This window comes from Terrapene carolina, unplaced genomic scaffold (assembly GCF_002925995.2).
Source record: "Terrapene carolina triunguis isolate 2854851 unplaced genomic scaffold, T_m_triunguis-2.0 Scaffold84, whole genome shotgun sequence".
In the NCBI taxonomy this organism is placed as follows: Eukaryota; Metazoa; Chordata; order Testudines; family Emydidae; genus Terrapene; species Terrapene triunguis.
In genome coordinates this window covers 9,792,538-9,805,607 of record NW_020664435.1, presented here as the reverse complement: position 1 = coordinate 9,805,607, position 13,070 = coordinate 9,792,538, and the positions used below count along the sequence as shown (strand labels likewise).

Genomic DNA, 13,070 nt, shown 5'->3' with positions numbered 1-13,070 from the left:
AAAGCACTTTACAATAGTTAGCTAACAGTACAAACAAACATTTGGAAAGATCATTAAGTGGTCCGCAAGACCCTCAGCAATTTTCAAGTGGTTCACACAAAAAAAAGTTTGAGAACCACTGCTCTATATGATCAGCCCTGGCCTCTAGTGGATCCCCTGAAATCTGCATCAATCTCAGAAAATCTGCAAGTTTAGGGAAGGACAGAAATCCCTATCCTTCCTATGTGTTCTTGATGTTAGAGTATTTTAGTTAATACATTTTTATTACTTATATGCTCTTTTTTGTAATTAGCAGTTGTGATTAGTATTTCTTTTCTATTACAGAGGAATTGTTTTAAAGAATAATGCTTACTATTTATGTAACTTCCTGAATCCCATGTTAAATGATAAATTACCATGTATTCAACAGCAATACGTTTTAACAGTAAGTGTGTTACCTCTGATGGTTGTTGTTCCAAAAGTGGTGGCAGTCACATCCATGCCTTTAGGTAACATTGAAGTTTGATCATATGACCTCCCCAGAGGTGCTTGGCGATTTCTTAAATACAGGGCTTCTTTTCTCTCTTCAAATTTTTGTTGAAACCGAGTTTTTCGAGGTGGATTTGTCAAGAAGCCAGCCTGAAGAAATCACACCTAGTATGAGCGGCAGAGACACAGCATAATCTCTCTAATTCAGAACCAAAAAAAAAGTTGTCTCTCCCCACTTCTCAGCAAAGATTTAATAGTAGGAGTGCTTTAATGAGCATTACTTTCACCAAATATACTATAAAACACTAGTACAATGACTTACTTGTACGCTTACTGATACTTTGCATCAGCACTTAATCATAGAATATCAGGGTTGGAGGGGACCTCAGGAGGTCATCTAGTCCAACCCCCTGCTCAAAGCAGGACCAATCCCCAAATGGCCCCCTCAAGGATTGAACTCACAACCCTGGGTTTAGCAGGCCAATGCGCAAACCACTGGGTTATCCCTCCCCCAGGGAGCTACACGTTAGATAGATTTTTTGATGTAGAATTCTCTTTTTACATGTGTGTTCTTCCACTTGTTAATTTGCAAAATTCACAGAATTTTGCCCTGTTTCTAAAATGTAATACCACAAACATTATTTCTGAAATTAAGTGTACACTTTGAGTACAATAAGATATCAAAAGTATCACTTTTAGTTAGCAAAATCATTTAAAGACCAAAAGCAAGAAAAGAAAATTAGCAAATTTAACGTGCTCCTAAACAGCTAGTGCTGTTCTGAGGTATTAAATCAGTTTAGTAACAGCTTCAATATTTTATCTCTGAAAACAGACAGAGAGATAGCAGTAAAAATGTTGTGTGTGTGTGGGAGTGGGGGAGTTAAAGAACTAGAAATTGGAATGAATAATGAAGATTATTACTGTAAAATGTAATTCAATAAAAATCTCTGGTTTTTAAATGTCTTTCTATTTATTTCACAATTAAAATTCCTTTGATTGACTTCCACTGACAATCCACTGTAATACTGAAAAGCCACAGCATAGAGCACTTAGCATCCCCTTGAGGCTAAGAAATAATAAATACATAGATAATAATATTAATTGTAGGGGGGCTTGGAGGGAGCAAGAGGGTTGAACAACTGAAAGATATGGGTGGGTAGATTGTGCCACTGAGTGGGAGAATTGTCTCTATTCTTTATATGGGGATTGAGGTGTTGATCATAGGTACATGTTAGCAGCTGAGAGGATGTTCAGAGCATTTGTCATTGGCAAGTGGGTTTAGTGGAAGGGGGAGGCGGGATATTTGTCACTGAGGAAAAGGGAATCTCTTCTCCTTCACTTTTCTAGTTCCCTTCCCCTTATTATTTTCTTATCTTCCTCCCCATCCAAAAATTCTCAGTGGTATTTCTCTCCTTTTGGATCCTGATTTGGTTCTTCCTTCCCCTCTAGGGGGTTTAGCAGCATCTCTCCTGTGCATTAGGAATGTGTACCCTCTAATACACCAGCTATATACGCTCAGTTATGGCTGGGCAGAACCAAGTTACAGATCAATACAAGCTATTCAGGACTATTTTTAAACACACAAAAGATTCAGATTCTTACACTCAGTGAAGACCGGGAGCTAATGCCATGTGTCAAATGAACTGCAATATCAGGATCATTTGCTCTGCCATAGAATATTCTTTCAGCACCAGGAGCTGGACTTGTAGAATTGAGAAACTTTCTCACAACCGGGGGTGTAATAGGCTGAAAGACAACGGAAAAACAATTTTACAGGAAATAGTGACTTCTTAGCTTTGACCTTGTTCTTCCCATTAGAGACATGTTTGTCATCAGAAGAGTATGTCAGCTAATCTGTTTCATGGTATTTTCCTGTACATCCTGCTCACCATCCTCTTCACCTGCAGGATCATCAACCAAAGCACAGTTTTTTCAAAGGGAAGAATGATCTCCATCAAGTCGAGTAATAGTATCTCTATAAGCAATAGAGCACAGTACCCTAACCTGTTTATAACACAATTTGATCCTACTCCATACAGGCAAGACCAAATCACATTATACCATGGATGGAAAAGGTGTTTAAACATGATGGATTTTATAGAGTAGACATGACCGAAATAGAAATGTGCACAGTGTTTTGTGAGGGCATTAACTAGTCTCTGAGACCACATGGGATACAGTGTATTGAACTACATGGAAAATTATTTAAGTTCTTGCATTTCAAGAAAAGAAGAGATGGGCAAAAATCTCTTAGGCCTGATTCTCCTCTCGGTTATGCTGCTATGTATCAGGAGTAACATCTGTTGATTTACACTGATTTAAAACAGGTATAAGTGAGGCCTTATTCACACTCGAAATTATTTCCCCCTGTTGTTACTAGCAGTTCAGTTCTACCAATGGTGGCCACTACTATGGCTGTCAGCATTCATATCTCTTATTTGTAGCTCTGAGCTAGGCTACATGACACGTGTTAAAATTAACAGTGACTGCAGAACCTGATCTATGCTAGGGCTGCCAATATTGCTAACACCAGACCAGCTAACCCAGTTTTAGCAACAGTGGGAAATTGTTACATAAAATCCCTACAGTCTGAGAGGAGAACCAGGCTAAACTGTGGGCAGAGACTTAATTGGTTTATTATACTTATGTCTCAATGACTCTGCTAGGAGATGTGATGTGGTGCCTGAAATACTGTCCCAACAAACCTAGTACACTCACCCTGGGAAAAACTTCAGTCAGACAACTGGCAGCTGTATCTCCAATTGGGATCAGTTTTCCTGCCTAAACAATGAAAACAAAAATAATGCAGAGACCACAGAACATAGCAGCAGTAGGGGCTGGCCAGCAGGATCAGCATTTTAAACCTTGCAGGGAATTTTGCCTGGTCCTGCCCTAGCAACATTATGACAAAACCTTATTTTAATAAAGGGGGAAAAAACAGAAATAAAATGAATATACAAACCCAGCCTCTCTGCCCCAGGAACTATCACTCGCCAGGAGTCCCTCTCACAGACCCCAGAGTCCCCAAAATGTGAGCAGAGCTCTGGCTCGAGGGACACCCTGAGAACCCCGGGGTGCTGGAGAGCGAGGGGGGGGAGTTATAGATTAACTGGGGTGGGGGGGACAAGGAGATAGACAGACAGGGACAGAAGGACGGACACACACAGAGGGACACATGGAGAAAGGCAGAGGGACAGGAACACACGGACACAGACACATGGACACAGACGGGGGACACACGGACGCAGAGGGACACACACGGACCGACACACGGACGCAGACGGACTCACTGTTGGCAGCTCGGGAAACCTGTCAAAGAACCGCCCCCGGTACACCGGCCGCAGCTCCCCGACCATGGCGGCGCCGGGCCGGGCAGGCTGAGAGGCTGCGGCGGCCCCGGCGGGATGTTTACTCCGGTTACCTGGTAACGCGCTCAGGCCAGCATCGCCCCCTGCAGGCAGCGGGCGGGGACAATCCCCCCGTGCCCGGACTGAGCCCACCGCCCGCTTCGGCACCGCCCCCCCGCCCAGCACTCCCCGCTTCAGCACCCCCACCCCGCACTGCCCCCTTCGGCACCCCCCCCTCCGCACTGCCCCCACCTGATGGCATTTCCAAATCATCTGTGCAAACACATTAGAAGAGGAGGGCTCTAATGTCAGCTGATAAACTATTAGTCTACCATTTTTTCTTGAAAAAAGAACAGGAGTACTTACGGCACCTTAGGCCTGGTCTACACTACGGGATTAATTCAGATTTAGCAGCGTTAATTCGAATTAACCCTTCACCCGTCCACACAACGGAGCCATTTAGTTCGAATTAAAGGGCGCTTAAAATCGATTTCTGTACTCCACCTCGACGAGCGGAGTAGCGCCAAAATCGATTTTGTTAATTCGAATTAGGGTTAGTGTGGCCACAAATCGATGGTATTGGCCTCCGAGAGCTGTCCCAGAGTGCACCATTGTGACCTCTCTGGACAGCAATGTGAACTCGCATGCACTGACCAGGTAGACAGGAAAAGACCCAGGAAAATTTGAATTTCATTTCCTGTTTGCCCAGCACAGGAGAGCACAGGTGACCACAGAGAGCTCATCAGCACAGGTAACCATGCAGGCCGATAATCGAAAAAGAGCACCAGCATGGACCGCACGGGAGGTACTGGATCTGATCGCTGTATGGGGAGAGGATTCAGTGCTAGCAGAACTTTGTTCAAAGAGACGAAATGCCAAAACTTTTGAAAAAATCTCCAAGGGCATGATGGAGAGAGGCCACAATAGGGACTCAGATCAGTGCCGCGTGAAAGTGAAGGAGCTCAGACAAGCCTATCAAAAAACAAAGGAGGCAAACGGTCGCTCCGGGTCAGAGCCGCGGACATGCCGCTTCTACGCCGAGCTGCATGCAATTCTAGGGGGGGCCGCCACCACTACCCCACCTGTGATCGTGCAAACCGGGTCTGGGATAGTCTCTACACCTGAGGATTCTGAGGATGGGGAAGAGGAGGAGGAGGAGGACGATCTTGCAGAGAGCACCCAGCACTCCGTTCTCCCCAACAGCCAGGAGCTTTTTCTCAGCCTGACTGAAGTACCCTCCCAAGCTTCCCAAGCCAGTAGCCAAGACCATGACCCCATGGAAGGGACCTCAGGTGAGTTTACCTTTTAAAATATAAAACATGGTTTAAAAGCAAGGTTTTTTAATGATTATTTTGCCCTGAGGACTTGGGATGCATTCGCAGCCAGTACAGCTACTGGAAAAGTCTGTTAACGTGTCTAGGGATGGAGCGGAAATCCTCCAGGGACATCTCAATGAAGCTCTCCTGGAGGTACTCCAAAAGCCTTGCCACAAGGTTTCTGGGCAGTGCAGCCTTATTCCGTCCTCCATGGTAGAACACTTGACCACGCCATGCTAGTAGCAAGTAATCTGGTATCATTGCCTGACAAAGCCTGGCAGGGTATGGTCCCGGTGTTTGCTGGCATTCAAGCAACATCCGTTCTTTATCTTGCTGTGTAATCCTCAGGAGAGTGATATCGCTCATGGTAACCTGCTTGAAATACGGGAACTTAATTAAGGGGACAGAGGTGGCCGTTCCTACTGGGCTGTTTGCCTGTGGCTGATAAGAAATCCTTCCCTGCAGTTAGCCAAGCGCGCGGGGGAGGAGGGGGGGAATTGGCCCAGAGCTTTTCGCGTTTGGCTAGCAGGGATCTTCCCTGATACCAGCCACGCTGTGGGGGGAAGGGTAAAGCGATCATCCCAGGGAATTCATGGCGGGAGGGGAGGGGCGGGGGGGTTAGTTTGGTTTCTGCAGGGATCTTCCCTGTTACCAGCCACGCGGTCGGGGGAGGGGTACATTGATCATCCCAGGGAATTCATGGCGGGAGGGGGGGAGCGGGGGGGTTAGTTTGGTTTCTGCAGGGATCTTCCCTGATACCTGCCACGCGGTGGGGGGAGGGATACAGTGATCATCCCAGAGAATTGGATGTTGGGGGGGTTAGTTTGTTTTCTGCTGCTGAAGGTTAACAGGAAAACCTCAGCAGTCAACAGGCTTTGATTGGTATGTTGGAAAGGAGGGCGCAGAAGCCGAAAGACAATGGCTTACCATGGCTGCCTGCAAGCTGAATTCTGTTGCCCGGACCTGCGTCTGTGATCTCTAACACCAAAGCCACAGGCACTCAATATTAAGATGGAAAATGCGACCTTGTAATGAAATCACATGTGCTATGTAATGTGAATAGTGTTCACCATGAAAGAGTATAAGCATTGTTCTGTAAAATGTATCATTTTAAAAACTTCTCTACTTTTTTTCAACCCTCCCTCCAGCAGCTGCAAATGTTTCAAGCCTCCCTCCTGCGTCCAGAAGGCTATCTAAGATAAGGCGTCGTAGAAAGATGACGCGAGACGACATGTTCACAGAAATAATGAAATCCACCCGCAATGAAAGAGCTCATTTGAATGAGTGGAAGGACACTGTATCTAAATTTAGGAAAGATGCCAGTGAACGTGAGGTCTTGAGGGACGCTCGAGATGAGAGGTGGCAGGCTGCAACGCTGGGGCTGCTTTGTGATCAAACGGACATGCTCCGCCGTCTGGTGGAGCTTCAGGAACGGCAGCAGGATGACAGACTGCCGCTGCAGCCGCTGTATAACCTACCTCCCCCCTCACCATGTTCCATATCCTCCTCACCCAGACGTGTAAGAACACGGGGGGGGAGGCTCCGTGCACCCTCTCACTCCACCCCAGGGGACAGCCCAACCAAAAGGCTGTCATTATATTGAATTTGATCAGTGGCCTTAGACTTCCCTCCTATCCTACTCCCAAACCTCACCCAGATTACCTTCTTGGTTCTCTCCGTATGGTTATAATCACTTAATAAAGAATACATGATTTTTAAACGATAGTGACTTTATTACCTTTGAAAGAAAGCTGGGGAGAGGGTGGGTTGCTTACAGAGAATGAATGAGTCAATAAAGGGGGCTGGTTTTCATGAAGGGAGAAACAAACAGAAATTTCACACTGTAGCCTGGCCAGTCATGAAACTGGTTTTCAAAGCTTCTCTGATGCACAGCGCTTCCTGGTGTGTTCTTCTAATCGCCCTGGTGTCTGGCTGCGCGTAATCAGCAGCCAGGCGATTTGCCTCAGCCTCCCACCCTGCCATAAAGGTCTCCCCCTTACTTTCACAGAGATTGTGGAGCACACAGCAAGCAGAAATAACAATGGGGAGATTTCTTTGGCTGAGGTCAGAGCGAGTTAGTAGCAATCTCCAGCGCGCTTTTAAACGGCCAAATGCACATTCTACCACCATTCTGCACTTGCTCAGCCTGTAGTTAAACAGCTCCTGACTCCTGTCCAGGTTGCCTGTGTATGGCTTCATGAGCCATGGCATTAAGGGGTAGGCTGGGTCCCCAAGGATAACTATAGGCATTTCAACATCCCCAACGGTTATTTTCTGGTCCGGGAAGTAAGTCCCTTGCTGCAGCCGTTTAAACAGATTAGTGTTCCTGAAGACGCGTGCATCATGAACCCTTCCCGGCCACCCCACGTTGATGTCGGTGAAACGTCCCTTGTGATCCACCAGTGCTTGCAGCACCATTGAAAAGTACCCCTTGCGGTTTACGTACTGGGTACCCTGGTGCTCCGGTGCCAAGATAGGGATGTGGGTTCCATCTATCGCCCCACCACAGTTAGGGAATCCCATTGCAGCAAAGCCATCCACTATGACCTGCACATCCCCCAGAGTCACTAGCTTGTGTAGCAGCACCTCAGTGATTGCTTTGGCTACTTGCATCACAGCAGCCCCCACAGTAGATCTGCCCACTCCAAATTGATTCCCGACTGACCGGTAGCTGTCTGGCGTTGCAAACTTCCACAGGGCTATTGCCACTCGCTTCTCAACTGTGAGGGCTGCTCTCATCCTGGTATTCTGGCGCTTCAGGGCAGGGGAAAGCAAGTCACAAAGTTCCATGAAAGTGCCCTTACGCATGCGAAAGTTCCGCAGCCACTGGGAATCGTCCCACATCTGCAACACTATGCGGTCCCACCAGTCTGTGCTTGTTTCCCGGGCCCAGAATCGGCGTTCCATGCCTATAACCTGCCCCATTAACAGCATGATCTCCAAAGCACCGGGTCCCACGGTTCGATAGAATTCCATGTCTATATCCTCATCACTGTCGTCACCGCGCTGCTGTTGCCTGCTCCTCTCCGCCTGGTTTTCCAGGTTCTTGTTCAGCATAAACTGCACGATAAGGCGCGAGGTATTTACAATGTTCATGACTGCTGTCTTGAGCTGAGCGGGCTCCATGCTTGCCGTGGTATGGAGTCTGCAGTGTTCACCCAGGAAAAAAGGCGCAAAATGGTTGTCTGCCGTCCGTTGCTTTCATGAAGGGAGGGGGGGAGGGAGGGAGGGGTGAGGCTGTATCCAGAACCACCTGCGACAATGTTTTGGTCCCATCAGGCACTGGGATCTCAACCCAGAATTCCAATGGGCAGGGGAGACTGCGGGAACTATGGGATAGCTATGGGATAGCTACCCACAGTGCAACGCTCCAGAAATCGACGCTAGCCCCGGTACATGGACGCACACCGCCGAATTAATGTGCTTAGTGTGGCCGCATACAATCGAATTTATACAACCTGTTTCCCAAATTCGAATTATATAAATTCGGATTAATCCCGTAGTGTAGACATACCCTTAGAGACTAACAAATGTATTTGAGCATAAGCTTTCGTGGGCTAGAGCCAACTTCTTCAGATGCATAGACTGGAACATATATTGAGGAGATATATATACACATACAGAGAGCATGAAAAGGTGGGAGTTGTCTTACCAACTCTGAGAGGCCAATTAAGTAAGAGGAAAAAAAAACTTTTGAAGTGATAATCAAGATAGCCCAGTACAGATAGTTTGTAATGGCTCAGCCATTCCCAGTCTCTATTTAAGCCTAAACTGATTGTATCTAATTTGCATATCAATTCAAGCTCAGCAGTTTCTAGTTGGAGTCTGTTTTTGAAGCTGAGGGATTGGAGCAAATGCGGTTGTATCTTAGAGCTTGGCTGCAGACAATGGATCGTGTGGTGTATCCTGGATGGAAGCTGGAGGCATGTAGGTAAGTATAGCAGTCAGTAGGTTTCCGGTATAGGGTGGTATTTATGTGACCATCGCTTATTAGCACAGTAGTGTCCAGGAAATGGACCGCTTGTGTGGATTGATCTAGGCTGAGGTTGATGGTGGGATGGAAATTATTTGCTCCAATCCCTCAGACAGAGACAAGCACCTACAAGATCTCTATCAAGCATTCTTAAAACTACAATACCCACCTGCTGAAGTGAAAAAACAGATTGACAGAGCCAGACGAGTACCCAGAAGTCATCTCCTACAAGACAGGCCCAACAAAGAAAATAACAGAACACCACTAGCTGTCACCTTCAGCCCCCAACTAAAACCTCTCCAGCGCATCATCAAAGATCTACAACCTATCCTGAAAGATGATCCCTCACTCTCACAGATCTTGGGAGACAGACCTGTCCTCGCTTACAGACAACCCCCCAACCTGAAGCAAATACTCACCAGCAACCACATATCACTGAACAAAAACACTGACCCAGGAACCTATTCAATGACAGACCTGCAGGTGGCAACAAAACCTTTGCAACAAAAAAACTTCAAAAACAGACTCCAGCTAGAAACTGCTGAGCTTGAATTGATATGCAAATTAGATACAATCAATTTAGGCCTAAATAGAGACTGGGAATGGCTGAGCCATTACAAATATTGAATCTATCTCCCCATGTAAGTACTCTCACACTTCTTATCAAACTATCTGTACTGGGCTATCTTGATTATCACTTCAAAAGGTTTTTTTCCTCTTACTTAATTGGCCTCTCAGAGTTGGTAAGACAACTCCCACCTTTTCATGCTCTCTGTATGTGTATATATATCTCCTCAATATATGTTCCATTCTATGCATCCGAAGAAGTGGGCTGTAGCCCACGAAAGCTTATGCTCAAATAAATTTGTTAGTCTCTAAGGTGCCACAAGTACTCCTGTTCTTTTTGCAGATACAGACTAACACAGCTGCAACTCTAAACCTATTTTTTCTTGGTATAGAAAGGCTTCAATAAGGATGAGGAAGCATTTATTTACAGAAAATATGTCATAATAGTTTTTTTTGTTTATATGTATATATTTCTTACTCTTCCCTTTTTATTTTGCCCATGATGCTAGAAATAGTAATAAACCTTTCTTTTTAATTAGTCCTCCAAACCTTGTGACTTTTATTATAATTATAAGGCATAATAACCGGAGAGGGATCTAGTTTCTATCTCTCCCTGATAACACTTCTGTTACATCTAATGTAAAGAGAACAGGGAAACAACCCAATGCCCTGAGTAACTTCAACAAACTACAGATTTGGTGGCAACATTAACTCTAGAATGTCATTTTAAGTTTGTTTATGCCAAGTATTTGTTGAGTCAAATTAACTTCAGTGGGAGTTTGTCTCCTGCAGTAGAAAATTGGAACATATTTCATTTCAGGGGGGAAATAGACCTTCTTTGTTACAGCAGGGTCTTTGTAGCTAAAACTGCCCTTAGCAAGTGTTTGGCATTTGACGTTACCACTACCCATTAAATCCCCAGTCCCACAGTTTGACGCCTCTTACAAGGGCTAAAATCAAGGAAGTGAAACTACCTAAAATCCTGCCTTTCACTTCCCTGATGCAGCATGACTGCTGAGTTTTGCAGCTCAGATCTCACTCTGACTGTGGTGCTGGGGTAGATATGATTCAAGCACTTGCTGAGTATAACCAAGGCCGGCTTTAGGTTTTTTGCTGCCCCAAGCAAAAAAATGTTTGGCTCCCCCCTGCTGCCCCAGCTCTGGGCCTCCCCCCGCCCCGCACCCCCTGCTGCCCCAGCTTGGGGCCTCCTCCCCCCCGCACCCCCTGCTGCCCCAGCTCTGGGCCTCTGGGTGAGGTCACAGCAGCATCCCTAATGCAGTCTGGGGATGTCTTCTAAAGGGGATATCTGGGCCAAAGCCTTCTGCTCCTTGGGCATACTTGTTCCCCATTCACAGGGCCACCCCGCTCTAGCAGTGAGCTCTCCATTCACAACAAGCTGCAGCATGAGGTTTCAGCTACAATACTCCCTCCCCCTCCCTTTCCTGTTGATAGTGGCCAAGGGAATGCTGGGAAATGTAGTTCTTTCCATGCTCCAGGGCTGGCTCTATAGGCTGGAAGCTAACCAAGGAACTACAGCTCCCAGGGCCCCCTGTTGGTTCTCAGCTCCCAGGCTGGATCCCTGCTGGCTGCCACCCTTGCAAGTGGGCTACCCCCAAGCACCTGCTTGCTTTGCTGGTGCCTAGAGCCACCCCTGAGTATAACCTTCAGGAATCTTTAAAAATTTATCGAGGGTTTATTTTAAAATAGTAGCTGCTTGGGAGCTAGAGTTGGTAAATTAGTAATTTGTGTAGAACTTGATACTCTTGGGGGGCAATTTTGTGTTCTTACACAATGGCTTAGGGGTTTATTATTATAATTATTATTTTATTGTTTTATTATTTATTCAGTATCTTTATGAAAAGATAGAAATGTTGCTTCCTAAGCAAAACAAAAACTGCATGCTGGGAAGTAGCTGAACTCATTGCCTTCAGCAAAGGGTTTACAGAGAAGAGAGGAAAAAATGGAGAGGGAAAAAGGAGACAAATGAAAGAAATGGGAAAATGAAATGAAGAAGAAAAAACTGTACAGGATAATGAAAAGCGCAAAAGGCCCAATCCAACCTTCATGGAAGTCAATGAAAGTCTACCAATTAACTACAATGGGAGTTGGATCAGACCCTAAGGGAAAAAAATTGGTAATGCAAACTTTAAACTCTTGGAGGAAAATTTTAAATCAGGGGCTCTCAAACTGGGGGTCAGGACCCCTCAGGGGGTTACGGGGTTATTACATGGGGAGTCGCAAGCTGTCAGCCTCCCCCCAAAACCCGCTTTGCCTCCAGGATTTATAATGGTGTTAAATATATTTTAAAGTTTTTTTTAATTTATAACGGGTGGTTGCACTCAGAGGCTTGCTATGTGAAAGGGGTCACCAGTACAAAAGTTTGAGAACCACTGTTTTATATAAAGAGAAACATGCACTGGATGAAATCCTGACCATGCTGAAATCAATGGGAGTTTTGTCACTAACTTGGATTAGGTCAGGATTTCACCCACTGAATTTAGTTATAGGATCAGGCCCAGGTTTGTGGTGTTCAGAAATATTATCATCTCATAGCAGAGCATTGACCTATATGAAATAAACTGGTGATCTCAGACCACTGCATAGTGGATAAATGTTCAGACTACAACAAAAGAACCACCATCACAACTGGCATTCTCGCTAGCAGGTTCAACCACAAGGCCACCTAATGGGGTTTGAACCTGAGGCTACTTGCACATAAAGCAGAACATGTTCCACTGCTCAAGAAACCACATAAAGAATGGGCAGGGAGAATGAACTACTCCCTTTCTTCATTGAAGTGATTGAAATATATCCAGATTGGTTGGGCAGTTTGAAGCTTGTGCTACCTCTGTCCATGTTGTACCTAGTTTCTGTGTTTATCCAAAAATATGTTTTCAGTCTGGTACCTTTTCTCAGTTCTAAATCAACTAGTAAGAAAAGACATTGTGATATAAGTGATTAATTCTTATCTTTTTGAAATTGCAATCACTTTTGAGGCGCTTTCTGTTTTCATTAAGAAATGCTTTCACACCCTAGTGGGGAGAAAACACTTTGGAAGGTCAAGTTCTCTAGTCTCATATTTTGGGAAATAGGTTCTTCACCCATTTCTTCACTTTTTATACCTCTTTTATTATGTTAGTATAATTATAGTACATGAGTATAATTCCAGCACCTAAAAAAATCTTATTTAGTCTCTGAATTTGAAATCTATTTGGTAATCTAAAAGACTTTTCCGAAAGAAGAGATCTATTGAATGTATTTAAGCATTTATAATGCATACATCACTAGAGTAACTGAGCACCTACCAAAACTATAAAATACAAGTTATGATGACCAGCTCTGGGCTAGTTTTTCTTTCCCCGAAAACAGTTTTTGTTTGTTTGTTTGTTTAACTATTTT

General features: G+C 45.2%; 1 protein-coding gene across 1 annotated transcript in view; it reads right to left on the bottom strand.

Annotated features, from left to right (window-relative positions):
• The window catches only part of EFHB (EF-hand domain family member B), a 33,082-nt gene extending 29,258 nt beyond the window's left edge, over positions 1–3,824 (bottom strand). The window contains 4 exon segments of the mRNA XM_026649342.1: positions 408–618; positions 2,071–2,214; positions 3,187–3,249; positions 3,759–3,824. Coding sequence (XP_026505127.1) covers positions 408–618; positions 2,071–2,214; positions 3,187–3,249; positions 3,759–3,824 — 484 coding nt within the window.
• Between the last annotated feature and the right edge of the window lie 9,246 nt (positions 3,825–13,070).